General features: G+C 32.1%; 1 protein-coding gene across 3 annotated transcripts in view; it reads left to right on the top strand.

Moving 5' to 3' along the window:
* The window catches only part of LOC111699522 (complement receptor type 2), a 49,479-nt gene extending 30,040 nt beyond the window's left edge, over positions 1 to 19,439 (top strand). For 2 of the 3 annotated variants that reach the window (XM_023470213.1, XM_023470215.1), the window contains 9 exons: positions 2,561 to 2,669; positions 4,627 to 4,704; positions 5,514 to 5,633; positions 8,832 to 8,941; positions 10,772 to 10,879; positions 14,177 to 14,351; positions 14,497 to 14,639; positions 15,649 to 15,756; positions 17,767 to 19,438. In XM_023470213.1, the coding sequence (XP_023325981.1) occupies positions 2,561 to 2,669; positions 4,627 to 4,704; positions 5,514 to 5,633; positions 8,832 to 8,941; positions 10,772 to 10,879; positions 14,177 to 14,351; positions 14,497 to 14,639; positions 15,649 to 15,756; positions 17,767 to 17,813 (998 nt within the window). In that variant the 3' untranslated portion in view covers positions 17,814 to 19,438. Of the gene's footprint in view, positions 1 to 2,560; positions 2,670 to 4,626; positions 4,705 to 5,513; positions 5,634 to 8,831; positions 8,942 to 10,771; positions 10,880 to 14,176; positions 14,352 to 14,496; positions 14,640 to 15,648; positions 15,757 to 17,766 lie in introns of all 3 variants that reach the window. The other variant, XM_023470214.1, reaches the window with a different exon arrangement.
* The last annotated feature ends 7,235 nt before the right edge of the window (positions 19,440 to 26,674 follow it).

The following is a 26,674-nucleotide window of genomic DNA, read 5'->3' as shown; positions in this document are numbered from 1 at the left end:
ACTTGACAATTTTATATTTAGAGTCTAGACTCTAGACCATTCTTGTAAACTGAGAAACTTGATAATTTTATATTTAGAGTCTTTAGACTCTAGACCATTCTTTTAAACTGAGAAACAATTTTATATTTAGAGTCTAGACTCTAGACCATTCTTGTAAACTGAGAAACTTGATAATTTTATATTTAGAGTCTTTAGACTCTAGACCATTCTTTTAAACTGAGAAACTTGATAATTTTGTATTTAGAGTCTAGACTCTAGACCACCCTTGATTTTGATAAATGCATCAAATAACTTAAGTATTTAAAAAAAAAACATTTCAAACCCTGAAAGCCTAAGTATTTAGAAGATTTTAGAAAATTTCTTTCAATAGTTTATAAATAGTTGTAAATTTTTTAATTTTATAACTCTCATTGTTAAAATGACCTTTTATCATTCGAAGTATGCCGTTTCGTCAATTTTTCAAATTGGTACTCCATAGACCATTCTCAAGGTTATTATGGAGATATCTTCATATTTCTATCTACACTGTGATCCAAAGGTTGCAAGCTCTCACAAAAAATCAATGAGAATTTTGTCAAAGGCCAAGGTGTTATACGATACTTTGAATTTGATCCACTAGTTAAAAATCAGTGCAACTCTATATAATATCCTGGAGATTTGCCTAATATACGATTAGGATTTGGCCTAGATTCTTATCATTACATATAAAAAGAAAAAAATCTGTGTAATTGTTTCACAGAAACACTCATTAAATTAGTTTAGGTCTATTTCATTAAGAAAGGGTTAATTGGCACTCTCCTAGCTAAGTTTAGTTTATCCCTCAAAAGATTATAAGATGGAGTATTTTCATTTTCTTTTTCTAAAGTAAAAATGCCTGTATACTACGTATACTTATGATATCCTGCAACATCGTGTATTTTAAAAACTTTTATTAATATTTATGTACTATGTTAACCTATATATTTTGTATATTTTCTATATTATATACACTATACAGTGTGTCCAATAAAATGATGTCCTCTGAATCGTCTTCGATATGCGCGGCATTAATCTGTAAACATAATTTTACTTATAACATACTTAATGCAACAAAAAGCATGTTCCCTGCAGAATCTATTCTGCCTGTTTGCATTCTAAAAATTAACTGATATCTTAAAGGGACTGTAAGCGGCATTCTAAAAATTAACTGATATCTTAAAGGGACTGTAAGCGGCATTCTAAAAATTATCTGATATCTTAAAGGGACTGTAAGCGTTATTTCAAGTGATCCTCCGAAGCAAAGTTGGCAATGTCCCAATCACAACTGTACCCTTGAAACCTTCATCTGATCAATAATATGGAAGATATTGTCGTTTTTCGAGGTTTAGTAGTGTTTATTTCTAATAATTTATATTTATTTTCTTGCAGTAAAAAATCCGCAATTCACTTTTGTAGAGCAACAACAATTGGTAGTTAAAATTACGCTTAAAACATTCCCTTTATAAAATTCTTTAATTTCTCAAATAAAATCAGAATCATCTAAACTTCCTAAATACACAAATACAGTATAGAGGCTACATTTTAGAAAACTCAGAAGCCGTACAGTCTTATTTTCAAAGCAAAGAAACACATGCCTTAAAAGCAAATTTTTGCAGCCTAATGGTGTAAACCTTTCATATTTCAAACTATAACTGTTAGATTTCAAATAAAAGTCTAAAACATCAAATTGTAAAGATGAAAGGATTAGAATATTAGATGAATAGAAGGCAAGAAGTATTCATGGTTCATTTATATTTCTTTATTTTGTCAATCAAATCTATCAAATCTATCAAATCAATTTTATCCATGTTTTCTGGACACCCGGTATATTTTGTAAACCTACAGTGAGAACCAGAAAACGGTGGAATAAGAAGACGAAATTAAACCAATTTTTAGGTAAATTTTTATTTTTTTAAAGAGCAAAAAGTTTTACTATAAACTTATTAAGTTAAATGAGTCTGTTTAAACTTCACAGTTGCTGTGTATAGTGTGCGTTGGACTATTTAAAGTCATAACTTAAGAATAAAAGTCGTCTTCCTATTCAAGAGTTTTCTGGATCTCACTGTTTATCAATAAACCTAAAAACTTAAATTTATTTAAACATGTTGTAAGGTTACCAGCTTGAGATTTATATCAGTACTGGGTTAGAGTGTACGAAATTAATATAGCATTGTAGAAATCAGTAGAAACTATTCTATTCGTATTTTATTGTCTCAGGGTTTGTTTACATTCAACCCAGAAACACAAATATGGAGGTTTCTCGTGTTTCTTCCTTTAACTACGTATTTTAGGAACGTCACATTTTGTTATGGTTAAAGGTACTGTATACGTAAATTTAGTTGACCCTCCATTTTAAAAGAGTAGCATATATTCGATTAACAATCAGGAAAAAGTTTTTTTGTAAAAATGTGTCGAATTCAGAAAATTTCTTTTATTGTCATCTTTGACAAACAAATGTTTAAAGGGTATCATTGTAACTCGGAGGAGTTCTTAAAATTATGTTTACTGTCCCTTTATCCTTGTATAATATATTTGTATTTAGGACCTATAGCTCAGACTAATACTGGAGAACTGGTTGTGTATCCAGGCACTATACTGCATATGGAGTGCTTGTTCTTAAAGAAGTTTGGTTCTCCTTCCTGGACAACTAGGAGAGGATTTAAACCTGAACCTTACCCTTACCCCTAACCCTGAACCTAAAGGATAAACCTAAACCTGAACCTAAATCTGATCCTAGACCTGAACCTGAACCTGTCGCGAACTTGAACCTAAAACTGATTCTAAACCTAAACCTGAACCTAAACCTTAACCTAAAAATAAACCTAAACCTGAACCAAAACCTAACCTTACCTTTTCTAAAATATTCATCTAAATATTTTAATTGTTTTTGTTTTGTTTTTTGCTTGTATGCATATTTTAGAAAAAAATCATTTCAAAGCTTATCAAAGGTCTACTAAAGGAATTGAGTTTTTGCCACAAACTCAAATCTTCTGATCCCAATATCTTTGCAACCTGATGGTGTAAACCTTTGATATTTCAAACTTAGATTATTTTATCTATAAGTATTAATAGTTTGAAATATCTAAGGTCTACGACATTGGGTTACAAAGATATAGAGATTAGAAAATCAGAGTTTGTGGCAAAAACTCAACTCCTTTAAATATATTCTACTATATATATATTCTACTAAATTTTGATGTATTCTACTATCCTAAAAGGAAATTGTTTATTTCAGAATTTAAAGCCTTGAAAATCTTTTAACAAGAAGTAAATAATACAATAAAGGATTAGACCGGTCTGCGGCTAAACCTAGAAGAAAATCCTAAATCTCAACTTAAACATTTCCTACACCGAGATTGTGGTTTTATTTATCCCAGAAGGAATTAAAAAACCATTTATTTTTCCACTATTTCTTCAGATTGAATCCAATCTCACCGAGTTGTTAGGTGTAATAAAACCAATTCTTGATTATTTATTTTTAAAACAGAAATCTTTATTGGAAAAGAATAGAATTATAGAAAATCATATTGAAAGGTTTTTTTTGCGATTTTAATATTTGCCATGAAGAATTTGGCAAACAAATAGTAATTTGCGAGAATGCTCAAATTTCAACTCAATAAAAATCATTGCAGTACACACCGAAACCTTAGTTTACAGTGAATAATCTATTTCCTGAATTAAAGTTTTTGAAAAAAGAACTAAACACTATATTAAACAAAATACAGTTAATCATTTTATAATTATGCTAAAATATCAAATTGCTTAATCAAATTATAAATCTTTTTGCTTAATGTAAATTTTAAATTTTGAATAATCATCCTAGATGCTTTAATCTGTTAAATTGGAAATAGAAATAACAAAAATCTGGGAATAAATCTAAATAGTAAACTTCAAAAATTGACGGATTTAAGATTCATTCCGGGGAAAATCCACCAAGATATAATTAAGAAATGGTTTATTTTTTTGAAATTATAACTCTCCACATTTTTCCGCCGTACTTTTAAAACTTTTTTATAAATATCCTTAGCATCATAACACATAACCTAGAGGTCTAACATTTTTTAATAAGCTGGCCTTGAAAAGTTGGATTAGGGACATTTATCACACTCCCCTATCTTGGGCAACCCGCCCCCCTGCAAACCAATCTTTATTAGACAAGAAACCCAATCTGTAAATCTGATTGATATAGAATGCACGCTAAGGAATATGGTTTAAATCTGTAGACGAGTTACAAGAAAACCCAATCTGTAAATCTGATTGATATAGAATGCATGCTAAGGAATATGGTTTAAATCTGTAGACGAGTTACAAGAAAACCCAATCTGTAAATCTGATTGATATAGAATGCATGCTAAGGAATATGGTTTAAATCTGTAGACGCGTTACAAGAAAACCCAATCTGTAAATCTGATTGATATAGAATGCATGCTAAGGAATATGGTTTAAATCTGTAGACGAGTTACAAAAAAACCCAATCTGTAAATCTGATTGATATAGAATGCATGCTAAGGAATATGGTTTAAATCTGTAGACGAGTTACAAGAAAACCCAATCTGTAAATCTAATTGATATAGAATGCATGCTAAGGAATATGGTTTAAATCTGTAGACGAGTTACAAGAAAAGTGTTTCCTCAGGGCTGGGCGATAGATAGGATGCGGGACTCTACTCTAGAATATAGAATTAGGTAAAAAGGAATTGAGTCTTTGCCACAAACTCTGATTTTCTAATCACTTTTATCTTTTGAACTAAATGTTGTAGACCTTAGATATTTCAAACTATGAATTCTGTTAGATCAAATAATCTGAGTTTGAAATATCAAACGTTTACAACATAGAGTTCTAAAGAAAATGGGGTTTAAATATTGGATTTTGTTCCAAAGACTCAATTCCTTCAAACAAAATGAAGTTTTTAAAACCTGCATTAAAAAGTGTCATTTCCAATTCACAACGGTACCCTTGAACCTGATGTCTTAGCAAAAATTATGCAAAAATCCCAATTTTTAATGTTGGTTTCTCCATAAAAGACGAATATTTATTCAGCAGATACATAAAGGAAAATATCCAAATTTCACACTTTCCTAGAAAAAGAAACGATAACATCTGTCTGGTTGTTCCTCAGATAAAAGTTTATATGGTACCATTGTAAATCGGACCAGCAGCTCTTGAAATGGGGAGGGGGGGGGTCGCATAAAATTACGTCAATAATAGTTCCTTTGAGATAAAAAAAATAAGATTAGATCAAATTATGGTAATAATGTTTCATTTAAAAGTGAAGAAAGGAACAAAATGAAATTATAGAAAAAAAGAAAAAGCGTTAAAAAATGCAAAATATAAAAATGCATGTTGTGCTGTGCCCGAGTGCCTGTTTGTGAAAATGTGAATCTGTGCATATTTTATATTTGAATGTAAACCCAAAGTAAACAACCCTGTTCAAAGGTTTTATAAGATTAAGGCTAGATGCAAATATTTAGAAAATATATTTTATTCTATTCAGTATCTACCACGCTACCCCGGGGGATACTGGAGAGTATACCTGTACTACCCCTGCCGGTCAATCTACCTCGGTCAATATTATTGTTGACAACATTACCTGCCCCTTCATTCCTTTATCCAGGTATAGATTAGATCAGGCCCCTTAATCTCATTATCCAGGTACAGAGTAGACCAGGCCCCTTCATCCCTTTATCCAAGGAAAGATTAGACCAGAACCCTGTATCCCTTTATCCAAGTAAACATTAGTCCATAACCCTGTATCCCTTTATCTTGGTATAGATTATACCAGGCCCCTTTATCCCTTTATCCAGGTATAGACTTAGACCAGGCCCCTTCATCCCTTTATCCAGGTATAGACTTAGACCAGGCCCCTTAATCCATTTATCCAGGTATAAACTAAACAAGGCCTGCAGTAGGTACACAACCCGCAGATGGTGGGTTCGTCGATAAAATATGTTTGTCTAAAATGTCGTTTTAACCTTCAAACGCGGCACTACTATGCGAAAATGTGCTCGGTCTTCTTTTCGATAAAAAAAAATCAAATCATAATTTTATTTTACGTTTTATGCGACAGAACAGAATAAATTTCACATTTTCAATGATAGAATTGAGCATTTTAAAACTATAAGACGGAAACAGATTTTAAACCTTTTGAAAATATAGTATAAAGGGACCGACTATTTCGAGTACATTTTGAAGGCTAAACCGGCATATTAGAGTAAAATGTTTAAACGATAACCCCCCCAATTTATGGACATTGTACACCCACTAGATATATATAGGTGGATAAAGGAAATCTAGATAAATATAGGATATCTAGATATATATAGGTGGATAAAGGTTATATTATCAAATATATGGATATATGTATATAGGTGGATATAGGATATATCATCAAATATTTAGTCATAGTGGATATAGGATATCTAGATATATATATATAGGTGGATATAGGATATCTAGATATATATAGGTGGATATAGGATATCTAGATATATATAGTTGTATATAGGATATGTCATAAAATTTCTAGATATATATATAGGTCGATATAGGTTATATTATCAAATATATGGATATATGTATATAGGTGGATATAGGATATATCATCAAATATCTAGTTATATATATAGGTGGATATACGATATCCAAATATATATAAGTAAATAAAGGATTTTTTCAAATATCTAGATATATATAGGTCGATACAGGATATATTATCAAATATTTGGATATATATAGGTGGATATATAGATATCTAGATATATAAGACGATAAAGGATATATCATCAAATATAACGATATATATAGGTCGATATAGGATATATTATCAAATATCTAGACATAAATAAGTGGACATAGGATATATAGACATACAGGTGGATATAGGATATTTAGATATATGTATAGGTGGATACAAACACTAGTAAAGAAAAAACGCTACTCAATCATGATATCATAATATGAGGTTTAAACTTTAGATTGGATTATAAATTGTCTTTTAACGGATCAATGCATAAATATCTCTTTATCCAGGTATAGTCTCGACCAGGTCCCTTTATCCCTTTATCCAGGACTCTTCATATCTTTATCCAGGCATAGTCTCACCCCAGGTTCCTTTTAATGGATCAATGAATAAAAAAACTTTAAAATTAACAATTTGCTCCCAAATACATATATATATATTTAAATCAATGTAGAACTTAAAAATCTATTCAAAAAAAAATTTAAGAATAAGGAGCTTCTTAATACATTTTTACAGTTTGACAAATACATTTATATCACTGGCGAACTATTTGTGTAAATTATAAAATTATTGGAACATGATTTATTTTTCTCTAGAATATATTGAACCTTTCTCTCATATGAGTGTACGTATGTTTATAGAGAAACAAATAAAGAATCATTGTGATAAATATTTAAGGCCATGCAGTATAATTGCAGTGTTCTAAAGGTTTTTTCACTTTAAAGGAACTGAACACTTTGAAATATCTATTAATTCTCTCTTTCCAACCAGATATGAAGTTTCCTGCATTAGTCTTTTCCTGATAAAGGGATAAAGGAACCTGGGGTGAGACTATGCCTGGATAAAGATATGAAGAGTCCTGGATAAAGGGATAAAGGGACCTGGTCGAGACTATACCTGGATAAAGAGATATTGATGCATTGATCCATTTAAAGACAATTTATAATCCAATCTAAAGTTTAAACCTCATATTATGATATCATGATTGAGTAGCGTTTTTTCTTTACTAGTGTTTGTATCCACCTATACATATATCTAAATATCCTATATCCACATGTATGTCTATATATCCTATATCCACCTATTTATGTCTAGATATTTGATAATATATCCTATATCGACCTATATATATCGTTATATTTGATGATATATCCTTTATCGTCTTATATATCTAAATATCTATATATCCATCTATATATATCCATATATTTGATAATACATCCTGTATCGACCTATATATATCTAGATATTTGAAAATATCCTATATCCACTTATATATATTTGGATATCTTGTATCCACCTATATATATAACTAGATATTTGATGATATATATCCTATATCCACCTATATACATATATCCATATATTTGATAATATAACCTATATCGACCTATATTTATATCTAGAAATTTTATGACATATGTTATATACAACTATATATATCTAGATATCCTATATCCACCTATATATATCTAGATATTCTATATCCACCTATATATATATATATATAGATATCCTATATCCACTATGAATAGATATTTGATGATATATCCTATATCCACCTATATACATATATCTATATTTTTGATAATATAACCTTTATCCACCTATATGTATCTAGTGGGTGTGTACAATGTCCATAAATTGGGGGGGTTATCGTTTAAACATTTTACTCTAATATTCCGGTTTAGCCTTCAAAATGTACTCGAAATAGTCGGTCCCTTTATACTAGATTTTCAAAAAGGTTTAAAATCTGTTTCCGTCTTATAGTTTTAAAATGCTCAATTCTATCATTGAAAATGTGAAATTTATTCTGTTCTGTCGCATAAAACGTAACGTAAAAATAAGATTATGATTTGATTTTTTTTTATCGAAAAGAAGACCGAGCACATTTTCGCATAGTAGAGCCGCGTTTGAAGGTTAAAACGACATTTTAGATAAAAATATTTTATCGACGAACCCACCATCTGCGGGTTGTGTACCTACTGTAAGCACTTTTTACCACATTTCAACGATATTTAGTAGGCTAAAAAGCCTAAACACACTTTTTTCAGAGACACCCTTTATATCTAGATATTTGATGATATCCAGCAATGAAACAATGCTCAGTACTCAAGTCACCTTCTCCTGTTCAAACAGAAAACAGCTGATTGGTCCTTCAACACTAACTTGTTTATCAACAGGTGACTTCCCCCCCCCCCCCTCCCTTCATCTTTAGGAGCCAACCAATCACATCCTTACTTCCCTCACCTGAAGGAGGTAGACCTTCCAGCTTCCCTTACCTGTAGTGGGAGACCTTCCACCTTCCCTCACCTGTAGTGGGAGACCTTCGACCTTCCCTTACCTGTAGGGAGCGACATCCTTACTTCCCTCACCTGTAGGGGGTAGACCTTCCACCTTCCCTCACCTGTGGTGGGAGACCTTCCACCTCACCTCACCTGTAGGAGGCGACCTCCAAGTCCTCCCCTCACCTGTAGGGGGCGAATCCCACCTCCCTTTACATGTAGGGGGCTGATTGGGGTCTTTAGTATTTCTTCATAATTTCAACCGTAAAACGGTTTTTATGAAAAAAAAACTTTCCTTGACTGATCCCATTTTAAACTGAATTTAACAAGGAAGAAGCTTTTTTTTGAAATAATGTTTAGAAATGATGTTACTCCAGGCAATGAGAAGTTCACCAACACTACTCTTTTAGGATCCTGGAGCAGTATACCTCCAGCTTGTGTAAAGATCAGCTGTCCCTCCCTCAACTCTATTATTTCAGGATACTGGAGCAGTACACCTCCAGCTTGTGAGAAGATCAGCTATCCCTCCCTCAACTCTATTATTTCAGGATACTGGAGCAATATACCTCCAGATTGTGTGAACATCAGCTGTCACTCCCTCAACTCTATTATTTCAGTATCATGGAGCAGTACACCTCCAGCTTGTGAGGAGATCAGCTATCCCTCTCTCAACTCTAATATTTCAAGATCCTGGAGCAGTACACCTCCAGCTTCTGAGAAGATCAGCTATCCCTCCCTCAACTCTATTATTTCAGGATACTGGAGCAATATACCTCCAGATTGTGAGAAGATCAGCTGTCACTCCCTAAACTCTAATATTTCAGTACCCTGGAAGTAGAGCAAAAGACCTCCAGCTTTTGAGAAGATAAGATGTCCCTCTCTTAACTCTAATATTTCAGTATCATGGAGCAGTATACCTCCAGCTCGTGAGAAGATCAGCTATCCCTCCCTCAACTCTATTATTTCAGGATACTGGAGCAGTACACCTCCAGCTTGTGAGAAGATCAGCTATCCCTCCCTCAACTCTAATATTTCAGGATCCTGGAGCAGTATACCTCCAGCTTGTGTAAAGATCAGCTATCCCTCCCTCAACTCTATTATTTCAGGATACTGGAGCAGTATACCTCCAGCTTCTGAGAAGATTAGCTATCCCTCCCTCAACTCTATTATTTCAGGATACTGGAGCAATATACCTCCAGATTTTGTTGAGAAGATCAGCTATCCCTCCCTCAACTCTATTATTTCAGGATACTGGAGCAGTATACCTCCAGCTTCTGAGAAGATTAGCTATCCCTCCCTCAACTCTATTATTTCAGGATACTGGAGCAATATACCTCCAGATTTTGTGAAGATCAGCTGTCACTCCCTCAACTCTATTATTTCAGTATCATGGAGCAGTACACCTCCAGCTTGTGAGGAGATCAGCTATCCCTCTCTCAACTCTAATATTTCAAGATCCTGGAGCAGTACACCTCCAGCTTCTGAGAAGATCAGCTATCCCTCCCTCAACTCTAATATTTCAGGATCGTGGCGCAGTATACCTCCAGCTTGTGAGAAGATCAGCTATCCCTCCCTCAAATACATTATTTCAGGATCCTGGAGCAGTATGCCTCCGGCTTGTGTAAAGATCAGTTCTCTCCCTCAAATACATTATTTCAGGATCCTGGAGCAGTATGCCTCCAGCTTGTGCGAGGATCAGCTATCCCTCCCTCAAAAACATTATTTCAGGATCCTGGAGCAGTATGCCTCCGGCTTGTGAGAAAATCAGCTGTCCCTCCCTCAACTCAGTGCTAAAGGATATCCATGTAAGAGCTGAGGTGATATCTAATAAATCAGGTAAAAATGTAAAGATAAAGAATTGTCTACACAGTCGAATAATATTTCACAGATATATAACAGAGGAAAAGATAAAAAATAACATTGTATGCCTTAATAGAATATATAGCTGGATACATGCAGGATATCCTCTGATACCTAGAGCTAGATACATAATTGGATATTGGATATCTAGATATTTAGCTTAATACATAAAGAATTACCTCAGCATTTTTTCAATTTTTCTCCGACTAAGTATTTAGGACCAGATTCACTTGCTTTTTTTTATTCGAATTTCAATCGAGTTTTAGTCTTTTGGTGTCATCAGTTTTTCGTGTCATTTTTAACGTTAATTATTTTTCCAAAATTAAATGTACACAATATGTAACTTTTTTATTATTATTATTATTATTATTATTATTATTATTATTATTATTATCATTATCAAGCAATTAACTAGTTAAAGAGTTCCAAATGTTCCTATGTAAGTTCTCAGTTATATAATATCATATTGTTACTGCAGAGCTCTTCTCTACCTCCTGTTGAGAAGAAGTATACTGTTTAAATATTGATCATATACATGATACATGATACATCCCTCTTATATTCACAAAACATTCAATGCTAAGAAATAGGAAGAGTTTCAGAACTTATAGGCCTGGGGTTCTTTTTTTCTCTCTTGTTTACAATTTTTTAACGCGTGAGCGGTTATCTTTTCCAGTTTTACTCACAGAGGTTATAAAAGTAGTTTCCTTGTGAATATGAAAAAAATCAGGATTGGATTTGGCTAAATATTTTATTAACTTTTTAAAACTAAGGAAGCTGTAATCAATGTTGCAAAGATGCTGCATGCACCTATTTGCTTTATCTTCTATATGTAGAAAATAGTAATCTCTATTTGGCTGTGTGTTTGTTTGGATGTCCTATCATACTTCTTGAACACCTTGACCGATTTTCCTGAATCTGCAGAACCAAAGGAATGTTCTTAGCTTGGTTTTGAGAGTGTAAGTTAAGTGGATCTACTTTAATAGAAACAATTTAGTTTCCCAGTAAAATTGACCAAGTCCGGGTAAACGGCTGGAGTAACTATGAGTACCCTGGGTAACACTAAATTCCCAAGCTGGTAAGGACATAAAGTCGAGAACTCCGTGCCGGACTCTGTTTTGTCAGTTGCTGTCTTAACCCTAAACAGGCTGGGGGGGGGGGCGATTGACGCCAACCCCCCTCTAGTTTTTTTTGCCCTAGCACTCTCATTTTTGACCCTATCACCGTGAAATTTTTTTGACTTTTCATGAATAGAAATTGAAGGATTTTGTTAAAACATGTTTTTGATGCAAAGGGTAGGGTACAGGGTAGAAAAAAGTCCGGTTCGTGTAAAAAAAAGTATAAAATAGCCTAAAACTTTTTTTGTCATTAAAGCTACAGATCTAAAAACTTTGTTTTTGAAAATGGATGTAGAAACATGTGTCACACTTTGATATCTGTTGAAAACTAAAAAAAAATTTATTCATTTTTTTGACATTTTTTCAATCCTCCTTAGCACCAAACTTTTATAGTTATCGGACTTATTTTTTTAATGAGCTGGCCTTGCAAAATTTGGCTATGAACATGCATTTCATCCCTTTCAAGGCCTTCAAGGCCTTTTTCTGGGGAGGGGGGCGTGATACATAGATTCAGACCTGCCAGCCCTTATAGGGTTAAATGTATATAATAAGTGCTTGTTTGTCTTGTCGGGGTTTTTAAAACATTTCTGTTTACTGTTCATTATCCAAGTGTGTGTTTAAAAAAAATTTAGTTTTTAAGGGACAGCAAAGTCTTCAAAATATTTGTTCAACTTTTTTGATTAAATTAAAAAATCTTTAAAAATTCTGGTTTAACAACCTGTAATGTTTTATCCTTAAAGGAATTGAGTTTTGGCCAAAAACTTTCTTTTCTAATCCCTTACATATTTAAAATTTTGTTTATTTGATCAGACATATATTATTTATAGTTTAAAAATCTTAGGTTTAGACAGGGTTGCAATTATATATAGAGAAAAGAAAATAAGAGTTTTCTTAATCCTTTTCAGGCTGACGTCTGGTTTACCCAAAATAGTCTTATTTCCTTATCGTGATACAACTCTATAACAGTTAATATATATTTGGAAAGCCCTTGGATTCCACTTTAATAACCTACAAACAAATTTGCAAATTTGCAAAATTTTAAATATTTTTTGCATTATCAAGTGCGCGAAATATGATAAATTATACATTTGTATAAAGCCCCTATTATGGCGAATTCAAAAATGTAAAAATATGTGCAAAATTTTCAAAAACTAAATTTGTTTTTAAGGAAAACTGAAAATGTAAAAATTCTCTTGAAAGGGCAAAGGGCGAAAATCTATTCAAAATTTCTTCGATAAAAGGTCGAAATTTAATGACTGGAAGTAGGTCTAAATATAGATTTAGTCGGGTAAAGGTAAAATAAGGAATTCAGGCAGCATGCCTGAGGACTCAGGCATTAGGTATAAAAGCCCCGCGTTGAGCCTAAAGTGAGGGGTATGTGTTGGTTAAAAAAAGTAAAAAAATTTGAACAGCCTCGTACCAATACTTTTTGAGTTATCTCGAAAAAACGTGAGGGGGGGTCCGGAATAGGGTTAATTTTCTCTAATCTAAAAATAAAAAAGCGGGCGGTTTTGTTTATTTTTGCACAACAATGCAAACTCTTCTCTTCCCTAGTTGTTTCCTAAAAGTCAAGTTTAGCAGAACTGAATCTGCACCTAGTCCTAACTTCTAGAGAGAGAAAAAAATATTTTTCTTCAAACTGAATTCAACTTCTAAATAGAAATGCATAAGTTCCAAGTTTAGTTAGATGTGACACAATAACATATTTTTTAATGTGGAAAAAAAGAGAATAATCTCTAAAATAAACTATTGCAACAATTTTAAAAATCCCTCTATCTTTGAAACCTGATAGTTTAATTATTTTTAAATTCTAGACCTTGAATTTCTACATCTTAAAATATCAAAGGTCATCCAAAAGCCAACACATATTAAACTGATTTTTCGCCACACAATCAAATTTAAAATACTGAAGGTCGTTAATGTTACCAAGAATCAAAGGAAATGGTTACCTGCCACAAACTCTTGTAATAAGTAGTTTCAAGTGCACCCTGGAAAGCTTTGCCTGATCAAGAATGAATGAGATATCCATTTTTTTATTCGGTTTTCAAGCATAGTTTCTCTGTAGAGCAGACTTGTGGAATTTGATGGTGCATGATTTCAACATGCCACTCCTTAAATGGAGGGTCACTTCAAATACGACGATATTTTCTCTAAGGAGGGAAAGTGAAGTTCTCCTGTCCCTCTGGGTTCCTGCTCCGGGGTGACCTAGAGGCTGAGTGCTCCCACACGGGAACCTGGATTTTCATCCATCAACCACAGTGTCATCCAATCATGTGTCCTCCTCCGACTATTCCGATACATGGAGAACTTCAAACTCCAGGACCTTTTAGGTTAGTTACTTCTTTTCAAATTCGTTCCACTAAAATTGATTTTCTTCTCAAAGTTGTTTAAATTTTTATTCTCCATAATCACCCTTCTTTTGAGTGTACGCTGTATTGTAACATCGCTAATTTTAATATGTTTTTAATATTTTAGAGTTGGAGATATTGCAAGGTTTGTTTGTAAAATTGGTCATATCATGAAAGGATCATCCTTCTCAGCCTGTATTGGAGATGGTACTTGGTCTGATACACCTCCATCATGTACAACAGCATGTACATACCCTGGTTCATCTCCAGGTAATCTATATTTATATTCAACAGCTTGTACATACCCTGGTTCATCTCCAGGTAATCTATTTTCATGCACAACAGCATGCACATACCCTGGTCAACTCCAAGTAATCTATAGTCATGTACAACAGCTTTTACAAACCCTGGTTCATCTCCAGGTAATCTATATTCATGTACAACAGCATGTATATACCCTGGTTAACTCTAGGTAATCTATACTTATGTACAACAGCTTGTACATAGGATTGTTAATCGTTTTTGAAAACGATCGTTAAACGATCGTTTTTTGTTTCGTTTTCAAAAACGATCGTTTCGTTTTCGGAAAAAACGATCGTTTTTAAAAACGAGCGTTTTGAAAAACGATCGTTTTAAAAACGACCATTTTAAAAAAAACGAACTTTTTAAAAAAAACGATCGTTTTTAAAAACGATCGTTTCGTTTTCGATTTTTCGTCGTCGTTTTCATAACGAAACGATCGTTTTTCTGAAAAATGAAAACGTTAACATCCCTACTTGTACATACCCTGGTTCTTCTCTAGGTAATCTATATTTATGTACTACAACTTGTACATACCTTGGTTCATCTCCAGGTAAACTATATTTATGTATAACAGATTTTACATACCCTGGTTCATCTCCAGGTAATCTATATTTATGTACAACAGCTTGTACATACCTTGGTTCATTTTTATGTAGAATGGTACAAGCATGTTCAATGTACATGTACAATATACATGGTTTCTCTATTAATTTGTTTGTTCCTATTTTTTAATTGATTTAAAGTGATGAAAACGTAATTTCAAGTGACCCCCATTGGTAGAGTGGTATGTCCGATTCAAACCTTTTAAAGCTTTGTCTTTAATCCCTTTAAGAGGATAAAGCGTATATTTTAAACCTAATAAATGTATTAAAAAGTGATTGCTTTAGCTTTATTTATCACTAAACCCGTGAAAAAAGCTGCTCTAAACGTCGTTTCTTCCCTAAACAACCGTAGTTTAATGATTTTTGTTCTCCAGGAGGATTCCTGGACCCTGTCAGGTTCTATTACAAGGTCGGAGAAACTGCCGAGTTCTTCTGTAATCCTGGACTAGTGATCAACGGAACTAAGATGATAAAGTGTTTAGGTAGGTTGGTTATCCTTTAATAAAATTATATAATCGTAGCCAGAATACGGTGGATTGATTGTTGCCTTTGTTTTAATTTTAATTAAGAAAAGAATTGAGTTTTTACCCAGAAACTCTAATTTTCTAATCTGACACAAAATCTGATTTTTTAAATTCCTATCTGTTCAACACGTTGTAACTTGTAAACCTCTACACCATCAGGTTGCAGAGAAAAATTTGAGCTTGTGAAGTATATGTTTCTTATACTGGTTATTTTGTAATTTATTAATCTTTTAACTGCATTATATATTTCTAAGAATACTCAGAAAACATTTGGGAAGTAATCAATTACACAGAAATTGAGTCTTTGCCGCAAACTCTGATTTTATAATCCCTATATCTTTACAATCCAATGTTGCAGACCTTAGATATTTCAAACTATGAATTATGTTAGATCGCACAATCTAAGTTTGAAATATCCAAGGTTTTCATCATGAGGTTGCAAACTTCGTTTCAATTAAATACTTAACATGATTAGCTCAAATTATGCGACATGCTTAAATAACGCTATAAAATATGGACAGAGAATATTAACTGCGTTATATCTTTTCTCTTTAATCCTTTAAATACGTTCCTTAAACTTTAACTGTGCGATAAATACGTAATACGATGGTATTAATCATGTGATGTTAATAACATCGTAGGAATTGAATTACGTCAATTCCTGTTAACTTTGTAACCTAATCTATTGAAAAAAGTTAGTTGATTGGGACTCTGCTTTGATTACGGCATTAGAAGTAGTCTGTGTTCTCGCTGAAACATGATGAGCATTGAATCTATTCTATAGTAAGATTGAAAATAGAGCTTTTGGTTGTTGAATTATACGTTTTGAGAAACTGCCCATGGTAGCAATTACATTGGACTGTGTGTCCTTTAGAACTGGGTTGTCTAGCCTGGTTGAGAAATTGCCTGTGTATAAACAGTTTCATTGGACTGTGTGTCCTTTAGAACCGGGTTATGTAGCCTGGTTGAGAAATTGCCTGTGTAAACAGTTTCATTGGACTGTGTGTCCTTTAGAACCGCGGAGTGAAACCTGGTTGAGATTTTGCCTGTGTGTCATTTAGAACCGGAGATTTAAGCCTGGTTCAGATATTGCCTGTGTGGCAATTTCATTGGACTGTGTTTCCTTTAGAACCGGAAGTGAAGCCTGGTTGAGATTTTGACTGTGTGTCATTTAGAACCGGGGAGTTAAGCCTGGTTGAGATATTGCCTGTGTGGCATTTAGAATCAGAGTGTTAGTTTTTGTTGATCTTGGTAACGAGTAGACCTGGATAGATATGTCTCGAGTAAATAGTTATGGAGTAGGTATTTGCAACAATCTTTTACTTAAAAATGTTAATATAAGTGGTCCACTTGAAAAAGGCTAGAATTTACTAAAAATCGAAAAAATATATTGGTCAAGATTTAAAAGAAAATATCAACTCTTATTTTCAATGAAAAAAACGAGTACGGCAAATAAAGAAATTTCTCCTTATTTTAAGTTACATTTACTTACAATCGCTTAGTTCTGAAAATGATGTTACAACTTTCTTCAAAACTTTGTTTGAAACAATACGTGTACAAACTTCCTTAATATAACTGTTTTTTTTTCTTTGTTTACATTTTTTATTTCCTTCGTCCTTGAAGAGACTGTAGGTGTAACTTTATGTGACCCTCCATGCAAAGATGGCAATGCCAAATTCACAATGGCACCCTCAAAAGTATGAATTAGATTTCCGAGTTTTTCTTTCTTTTAACTGTTTTTTATTCTGGTTCCTTTGCAAAAGGGACAAATACTTTTCTTGCTTATTGGAAACAATTGGGAAAAAAACATAGAAAGTTAGAAAACCGATAATTTATATTTCTAATTTTTGATCAATGTTTCAATGTTTGCAAATCGGGCATTGCTATCTTCAGATGGTGAGAGGGGGGGGGGTGTCATTTAAATTTACGCTTACAGTCCCTTTAAGATATTAATCATAAATTGTTTAGATTCTGGAAACTGGTCTGGTTCTTTTCCTTCATGTACAACCAAGTAATACTGTACAATTCATTTATGCACAGCCAAGTAATACTGTACAATTCATTTATGTACAACCAAGTAATACTGTACAATTCATTTATGTAAAGCCAAGTAATACTGTACAGTTTATTTGTGTACAGTGCAAACACAAGCAATGTTAGATTTTAACTTTGTTTACATCAGAGTGTTTTTGCCAAAACTTTATTAGTAAATTGGAATCGAGTTTTTGCCACAAACTCAAACTTTGTAATCCCCATATCTTTGCAACTTGATGATGTAACCCTTTGATATTTTAAGCTTAACTTTTTTATCGACTTTGTAAGACATTGGGTTGCAAAGATAAGTTGATAAGAAAATCAGACTCAATTCCATAGTAAACTTTATTTACCTAATAGTTTTATCGTTCATTTCCTAAAAGTGCATATGCAACATAATATCAATTAATAATCATTGATTAAGACCCAACTTTATGAATTTGATGTAGAATATTTCTGTTTACATTCCTAGTTTAAATACATTAAACAATACAAATTGTTTACAAAATAACTGAATAGATGTTGGTAATTATGAAAACGCAAACCAACATAAATGAAAAATTTGGATTTCGTTCAAGACCCTTTATGCAAAAATGGCAATGCCCAATTCACAATTGTACCCTCGAAACCTTTATCTGATCAATAATGTGGAAGATATTGTCGTTATTTTAGCCTGAGACGTGTTTAATTCCGATGTTTGCCTGCAGTAGAAATGCGCTAGTCACTTTTGTACAGAACTCGCAATTGAAAAAAATCAGCTTTCAAAATCAGAAACATTAATCAAGATCATAAACATTATTTCAAAATCATAAACATTTTTCCAAAATCATAAACATTATTACAAAATCATAAACATTATTTCAAGATCATAAACATTATTCCAAAATCATAAACATTATTACAAGATCATAAACATTATTACAAAATCATAAACATTATTTTAAAATCACAAGCATTGATATATTTTGCAATTTATCAGACAAAGCTTTTAAGGGTACCGTTGTGAATTGGACATTAGCTTCTTTGCATGGAGGGTAACTTAAATACAATATACCTATCCGGCACTTCAGCATTTTAATGGTATTAATCAAAATTTTAGGGTTTTATGACAAAATGCTCCCCAAAATGCTCCCCAAAATACTCCCCAAAATGCTCTCCAAAATCTTAAAAATTTTTATTCAATTGTATTCTCAAAAATTTTCTTTTGCCAAAGTACATATTTTGCAAATGTAATGAAGATAAGATTTTAAAGTACACAATTGTACAAGTGATCGGCATATATATCAATACAATTATAACAAATTTTTAATTAAGATCTGTACTCTGCTAAATAAAATCTTGTTAGACATCAAAACCTAAAAAGAAAGTATTTTTTATTTTTAAACAAATAGTCTAAGTCTTGTTTTTGTCTTTTTGAAGACGACATTAATAAAGATGCGATTCTGAAACTTTGAATAATTCTTAATTTTTAAACCAAGCAAGCTTTGGATTTGTTTAAAATTGTAACAAAGAAATCGAAAAAATTTAGCAGTTTTCGTTTCAATTTTGAATATTAAGAATATTAACTCTGTAGAGTTGATATAAGTCAAAAATATGTAATTATTTATGCCATTTTTTTATTGGAAATATGATTTATGATTATGCTGATCTGTTTTATAATCTATTTTGAGTTTTACTTTATTTATGCATTTCATTTTCAAGTAAGCATACCAATAAATTATTATTATTATTATCATTAAATATAAACTATAAATTTAGGGGGTTTTATTTAAAAAAATTAATAAATATGTATAAAAGCTTGTTTACCAGTATTAAATTAGATTTTTCAACATACGTTTGTGTTCAGCTGTGCTTAGCTTTGATTAGCTGTGCTAAGGAACTCTAACGAAAGTGGTTTTTCTTGCGTGCAATTTTTAGCACTTCCGTCCCGTGCAATTTCTTGCATGACGATTTCACGCAATAAACACTTTTAAATTTGCGTTTTTGTATAATTTCTAATTAGGTTTTAACTTTTGATTTAATTTTCATTATGTTTTTAAATGTTTTTAGAAGAGAATACTTAAAGTGGTCAGTCATTCAAATAGTCACTCACACGATTTACAATTGTACCCTTATATATATTCCTTATTATCGATCGGCGATACAGCAATATATATATCATAAAGGAAATTGCCAGTCGCGCAACTAGGGGGGGGGGCCAGGGGGGCCGGGCCCCCCTAGCCTGATTAAGGGGGGGGCATGGCCCTCCCTTAAGAAGTCTTGCCCCCCCCTGTAGGGGGGGGGGGCAAGAAATGACGAAGTCCACCCTGTTTTGCAATTTAGCGATTCATGAATCCTGACCCTGAGCAAATTTAAGAACTCTGATCGTAAAATAAAAAAAGATAATTGAACGTTAGTTTATTGAGCTTATAGTTCAATCCATATAGCACTTAATACACCACATACACACACACAGACCCCCTTCGTCTCCGAGACTAACTACTGCTGTAGATCAGAACAGTTTGACAAGGTTCCAATGTGCCTTAATCTTTTTTTTCATTATGCTGTTTTTTCCTGGGAAAGGGAAAGGGGGTTTATCAAGTATTTTTTAGATATTTTCACTCATTTCTGCCACTTATTATGATATTGCTTTAATACTGTAGTACAACTATTCAATTAATCCTACATGTTCACCGCAAATATTGTGTGATGTGTCATATTAAAAAAAAATATTTTTCATGTAAAATCATGAATTTTTAATAAAAGGCATTTCTTGTCAGTTTTTGAGTACACTGTACATATTTGATTTATGGATAACCAATGAAAATTTAAATATATATATATATATGTAATTTGTATTGAAAATTAATTATTTTTGTGATTTATACCAGAATCAGGGGCGGATAAAGGATTTAAGTGAAGGGGGGGGGGGCAAGATATTTTAGGAACAAAAAAATTCATAATTAGGAACCAAAAAACGCGGCGCAGGCGAAAATTTTTTTGACTTAAAAGACTCAAAAAGAGTGAAAATTAATGACCAAAGACTAAAAAACTAGATTTTTAACTTTTCACACATTATAGTTTATTAAGAGAGATATTTTTCCTGTTTTGCACTAGGGTTTCTTTCCGAATTAAGCATATGCTATTGAGAAGCTATTCTGAAATAAGAACAAAAAATTCCAAATTCAGGGGGGGGCGAATGTGCCTCCCCCGCCCCCCCCCTGTATCCGCCCCTGACCAGAATAGATTTCTTGTTTCATTTTATATCAGATGTGTAAATGTGTTGACTTATAACTGAACATCCGGTTGGTAAGGTTAGTTTTTTATTGTTTAAGTATAACACACATTTTTCTTGCCCCCTCCTAAAAATGTTTAGGGGGGCCAAAAAAAATTTTGCGCTTCGCGCGAAATATTTCCCCCTAGCCCCCCTCTAACCAAATGTCTAGTTGCGCGCCTGGAAATTGCCCTTCCTTATAAAAGAGGAGACACCAGATATATTTCCTCTCCGGTTTTGAATGGTCTCTTTAAGTAGTATAAAGAGGAAGCATTGGGATTTATACGCAAAACCTTAATATAAGAAGCCACAGAATGTCGTCTTTTCTATAATTCAAAAGATTTTAGGACTTTTTTATATATCTCTCATCAAAAACTTTTGTTTACGTAATTTGGCGTTAGAAAAGTAGAACTTTAATATCTTTGTGGATAAACTTTACCTTAAAACAGATTGCAATGTTTGGTTTGTACTTTTTGGCCCCTTCAACCAAGGTTTTTTTGGCCTGCTCACTTTATCGGCCTTTAATTCTGCATTAAACTAATAGAAAACTATACTTAATGACATTTAACAAATTTTGGTTTAAAATATTTGGTATTTTTAATACAAATGAGATGGGTAACAAAATCACAACTAAACCAAAAAATTGTCAATATGAAAAGTGAAAATATCAATAGTTCCTATGACGTTAGTTCAAGTTACTACGCACCATATCAAATAACTTGTAGATATGTTTAAAGTGCAGATTTTCAATAAGTTCACTTGCATATGGCGTACAGTTAAACTTCGTATGAGTTTTAATTTTTCATTTTTAAGTATTAATATGAATGTCGTCTTCCTTAAACCAGTGCCGATTTATGGGGTTTGCACTACTTTTGCAGGGTGTCGATCTGTACTCTCGTATCACTGCAAGAAATATGCAAAGTCGTAATATAGTCCTCACACAGAATTCTACCTGTTTAAATGATTCTTAGAAAGTAACAGAATTTAAATAAAGAAATTAATATTTTTTGGACATGGCCATGAAATTGGTACTAATAAGGACCTGTAGAAAAAAGTCAATATGAAAGAAATTTTTTAAAAAGTTCTTCCAATTTTAGACAATACATTCAATGACTGTTATTCATACTAAAACGTCCTGTTATTAAGGAAATTTCCTCATTCATCACGAAAAAAGACCTGTTTGAAAATAAACTAATCTTGGCTTTATTTCTTGTGACATTTTGTCTAATGGGACATCATGGAATTGAGGAACATTTTTTATTTAAGTTTTTTTATTTCCAGATTTTTTTCAAAGACTTTTTTCCCATGAATTTCTATCATAGATTAAACTGTATTAAATTAAACCAGGATTTCTATTGCTTTATTCCTAAAATGAGTGCACTGCAGTTTCTGGGAGGCAAATAAATAAAATTAGGCCGAAGCACACTGTGTCATGTAAAAAATAAATTTTAAATTTTTTTTTTAAGTTCGCGTTTTTGGCGTCAAACGTCATGTTTGATAAATGCATTAAATAAATTGTGATTAATATTATGTAGAACTTTTGAGCATATTTGATTAGAAGCAATAAAAATACATTCTCTGTATTAGATTGGAAGGAGACTTTTAAATTCAATAAAAACTTTTACTGCACTTTTTTGCATTAATAAAGTGGCAGTTGGTTAATGAGAGTTCCCTGGATATTCACCATTTTATTCAGGAAAAATATAAATAAATATTAAAAATAAAGAAAATATTTTTTTTTTAATTGGCTTAGATTTAGCCAAAAATGAGAAAACCTGACCTTTTAGTAAAGATTTAGATGTTTAATCACGATTTCTTTATATTTTCTTTTGTTTCTAAGATTTTTTTGTTTCTTTTGAATTTTAAATGTTTATCACTTTAACTTTTACTTCATAAAGGAATTGAGTCTTGCCACAAACTCCTATTTTTAAATCCTCATATAAGTACAATGTCGTAGACCTTAGATATTTTAATTCCTTTACAATAAAATTTACGTCATAAATAAAAAGAGAGTTTTGGAAGATAGAAATGCAATTACCAGAAGTCATCTAGTTAACAGCTTGATAATCTATATATAAATTTGGCTTGTCTGTCTGTTTTGGTGTTTGTTTGTCGGTCTGTTTGTTTGTATCCAATAAACGTCAAAACGGCTGAACCGATCGGGCCCAAATTTTTTGTGGGACATCTAGGGACCCCAGGGAAGGTTTATGAATGATCAAAATTTTAAATATTTGTCTCCATCAAAATTCGATCTTCATTAAATTTTTGAAAATTTTGAAAATCCACGAAATTTTTTGTGAAAATCCGCGAATAATTTTTGTTTTGTTTTACGATGTACACAAAGAGAACATGTTCACAATTAATTTAGAAGATGGGCGCGAAGCGCCCTCTAAGGCTAGTAAATCAAAATTTAAATCAAAAGTCGTCTTCATTGTATTGATATTATCGCCTGCTACTGCAAATATCAATATTTCTGTGTTGCTTTGTTGCTCTGTTGTTCTGTTGATATATTGCTATAATGTTGCAATTTTAATTTTTTGTTATGGTTCTCTGTTACTTAATTGCTATGTTACTATGTTACCTTGTTGCTATGTTACTATGTTGCTATGTTGATATATTGCTATGTTGTTCTGTTACCATGTTGTTTTTAACAATTTTTTTTTATTTTAAAATTTATTTTTTAAACTTGTACAATTTTATTTTAAAAGTATTACAGTATTCCAATTTTTCCCACTTTGGGATTCTTGGGTCCCCGGGACCCTCTCCCAGGGGGGGGGGATCCCAGGAGCCCGAAAACCCCAAATGGGAAGCAACACCCCAGCATTTATTTTGATATTTTCAAAATAATTGGTATTAGAAATTGTTCGTACATTCTTCTTATCTATGATCATTATGCTAATCTCTGCTTCTTTTTTAATTCTAATATTTCTGGTTTGTTGCAAGGAAGTTTAGCTCATTATATGTTTCTAAATTTAATATCTCAGCTGCTGACACTGAACCCATAAACAATAATAATAATACAATGATAATCCTCTCAAGTTTTCTGAAATTTGCTATCTCAGCAAATGTTGAATGTTGAATGTTGATGACTTTACTAAATATAGATAGATCTATACACAATAGCTCTGTTGAAGTGTAAGGAAAGAAAAAAGAACACTGCTAGTCACATATATTAATGCATATTGTTGAAAATCCGCAACTTTGTGCTCGAAATCTTCAAATGACATTTGAGCTCAACATTGCGGCGCAGTTACATGAAGCTAATCTAGAAAACATTAGTTCCAAAACTAACACTGAGTGTTAGAAATGGGCACAAATTGAAAGACTGGGTTTTTGGGATCCCGGCAAATATCCAGTGTAAAAGCCGATAGTAAAAACCATAACCAACATTTTACTAAACATGACAAGGACACAATTCCCAATTTTAAACATTTTTTAAACCAAAATTATAATAGGAGTTCTTTTATATTAAAGCTCTTTACAGTTTTCAAGACAATGTTATGTTTTCCATTTTCAAACTAATCCAGAATTTGAAACATTGCCGCGTTTTCGAGACAAAACCCACTTTCCCGTTTTTTGAGTATAATCCGCAATTCAATACAAAACTCACTTTCATAACTTACAAAATAAATCACTAAAAACAAAAATTATCTTATTTCTAGAAAACGCGAAATGAGCTGAAATCTGGTAATTGTTTCAAAATAGGGATGTGTTCGAAAATTAAATCAAGAATCATCAAAAACTAATTCTCACACCTTATCATTAGTTTAAAATTGACATTTATTGTTTCAATATATAGTTTTAGCCATTTTTTATAAATATATGGTGTAATTTTGTTCTACTCGACTTGGATTTAAAGATATATACTCTTGAAAAAGATAACTTTGCAGATTTGGCCCATTTCTAACACTCAGTGTTAGAAATGGGCCAAGTGTTAGTTTTGGAACTAATATCCCTTGTATTACATATCAATTAGAATTTTCTGTTAATTTCTCAAAAACTTTCGTTTGTTAATGGACCATTGCCCAGCTCTAATAATATCCATACAATAGCTTTCCATATAATTGATTGAAAAATACGGGTACAATAAAAATACATATTCTGCACTAAATTGGCATGGGATTATTAGTTTCAATAAAACTTTGTATGCACTTTTATGCATTTATTAAGTGGCAGTTGACAATGAGAGTTCCCTGGGTATTGACCATTTTTCTTCAGGAAAATATGAATACATGTTAAAATAGATATTGAAAAATGGGGTAACTAATCTAAACTTATCATCTGTACACCAGGGAAAAACTTAGAAATTGGCTTCGATTCAGCCCAATAAAAAAAAAAAACCTTTTTTTCATTCAAAGAAATTGAGTCTTTTCCACAAACTCAAATTTTCGAATGCCAATATCTTAGCAACCTGATGGTGTAAACCTTTGATGTTTCAAACTTAGATTGTTTTGTCTAAAAACATTTATAGTTTGAAATATCTAAGGTTTATGGCTTTGGGTTGCAAAGATATAGGGATTAGAAAATCAGAGATTGTGACAAAGACTCAATTCCTTTCTTGGGTTTTCAAATATTTGTTAAGCCTTTTAAAAATATTTTTAAAACGAAAAAGTTTACTAAATTTTTTTGATTTTACATTTTTGAGAATGATTTTCAACAAATAAAGGTTTTTTTGATCTGTGTTGGGGTTTTATTTAGTATGAAAAAAATAGATTTTTTATCTTAATTTTGCGAAAAGTTGTTCAACCTTTTGGAAAAACATTTGTATTCAAGGTTTTGACGTTAGTTAAAGTTACATTTTGATAGAGAATTGTTTATCCCTTTAACTTTTACTTCATACTAATATTTACATCATAAATAAAAAGAGAGTTTTGGGAGATAGTAATGCAATTTACAGAAGTCATCTAGTTGATCAAAGTAAATGGGAGACATTACCTGGACTCAAAACAACTGAAGAAATGTCGGATATTCAGGTGAGAAATTTATATTTTGCGATCTATATCTATATATTTATATATTTCTATAATGCTATGCTATATAAATTGCTATTTGGCTATTTTGCTACGTTTCTTACGTTGCTATGTTGCCATGTTGCTATGTTGCTATGCCGCTTTGTTGTATCCTGCTATATTTCTTTGTTTCTATGCTATCATGTTGCTATGTTGCTATGCTTCTACGTTGTTATGTTACTATGCTGATATTTTACCATATCTTTCTATATTACTTTGTTGTTATGATGCTATTCTACTATAGTGATATGTTGCTATGTTTCTGTTTTGTTTTGTTGCTATGTTATGTTGTTATGTTATTCTGTTGCCAAGTTGCTATGTGTAATGCGTGAATCTATGTAAGAAAGCCCCGGGAAAAAAAGTTTCTGGAAAAAAACCTGGAAATAAAAACTTTGGAAAAAAAGTTCGAATTTTCTCAAGTCCTTGGAAAAAATGTCACTGGAAATAAAGTCCTGTGTTTTGGATTCCTGGGACTTTAAAAGAGTATGGGGGCTGCCAATAAAGTCTCAGGAAATAAGATCTCAGGAAAAAAGTCCTGAAGAAAATAAATCCGAGGAAAAGAAAAACCTAGAATTGTGAA

Source organism: Eurytemora carolleeae, unplaced genomic scaffold (assembly GCF_000591075.1).
Source record: "Eurytemora carolleeae unplaced genomic scaffold, Eaff_2.0 scaffold351, whole genome shotgun sequence".
NCBI classification, from domain to species: Eukaryota; Metazoa; Arthropoda; class Copepoda; order Calanoida; family Temoridae; genus Eurytemora; species Eurytemora carolleeae.
The sequence above is the reverse complement of the archived record's forward strand: the minus strand, read 5'-3'. Positions and strand labels throughout refer to the sequence as shown.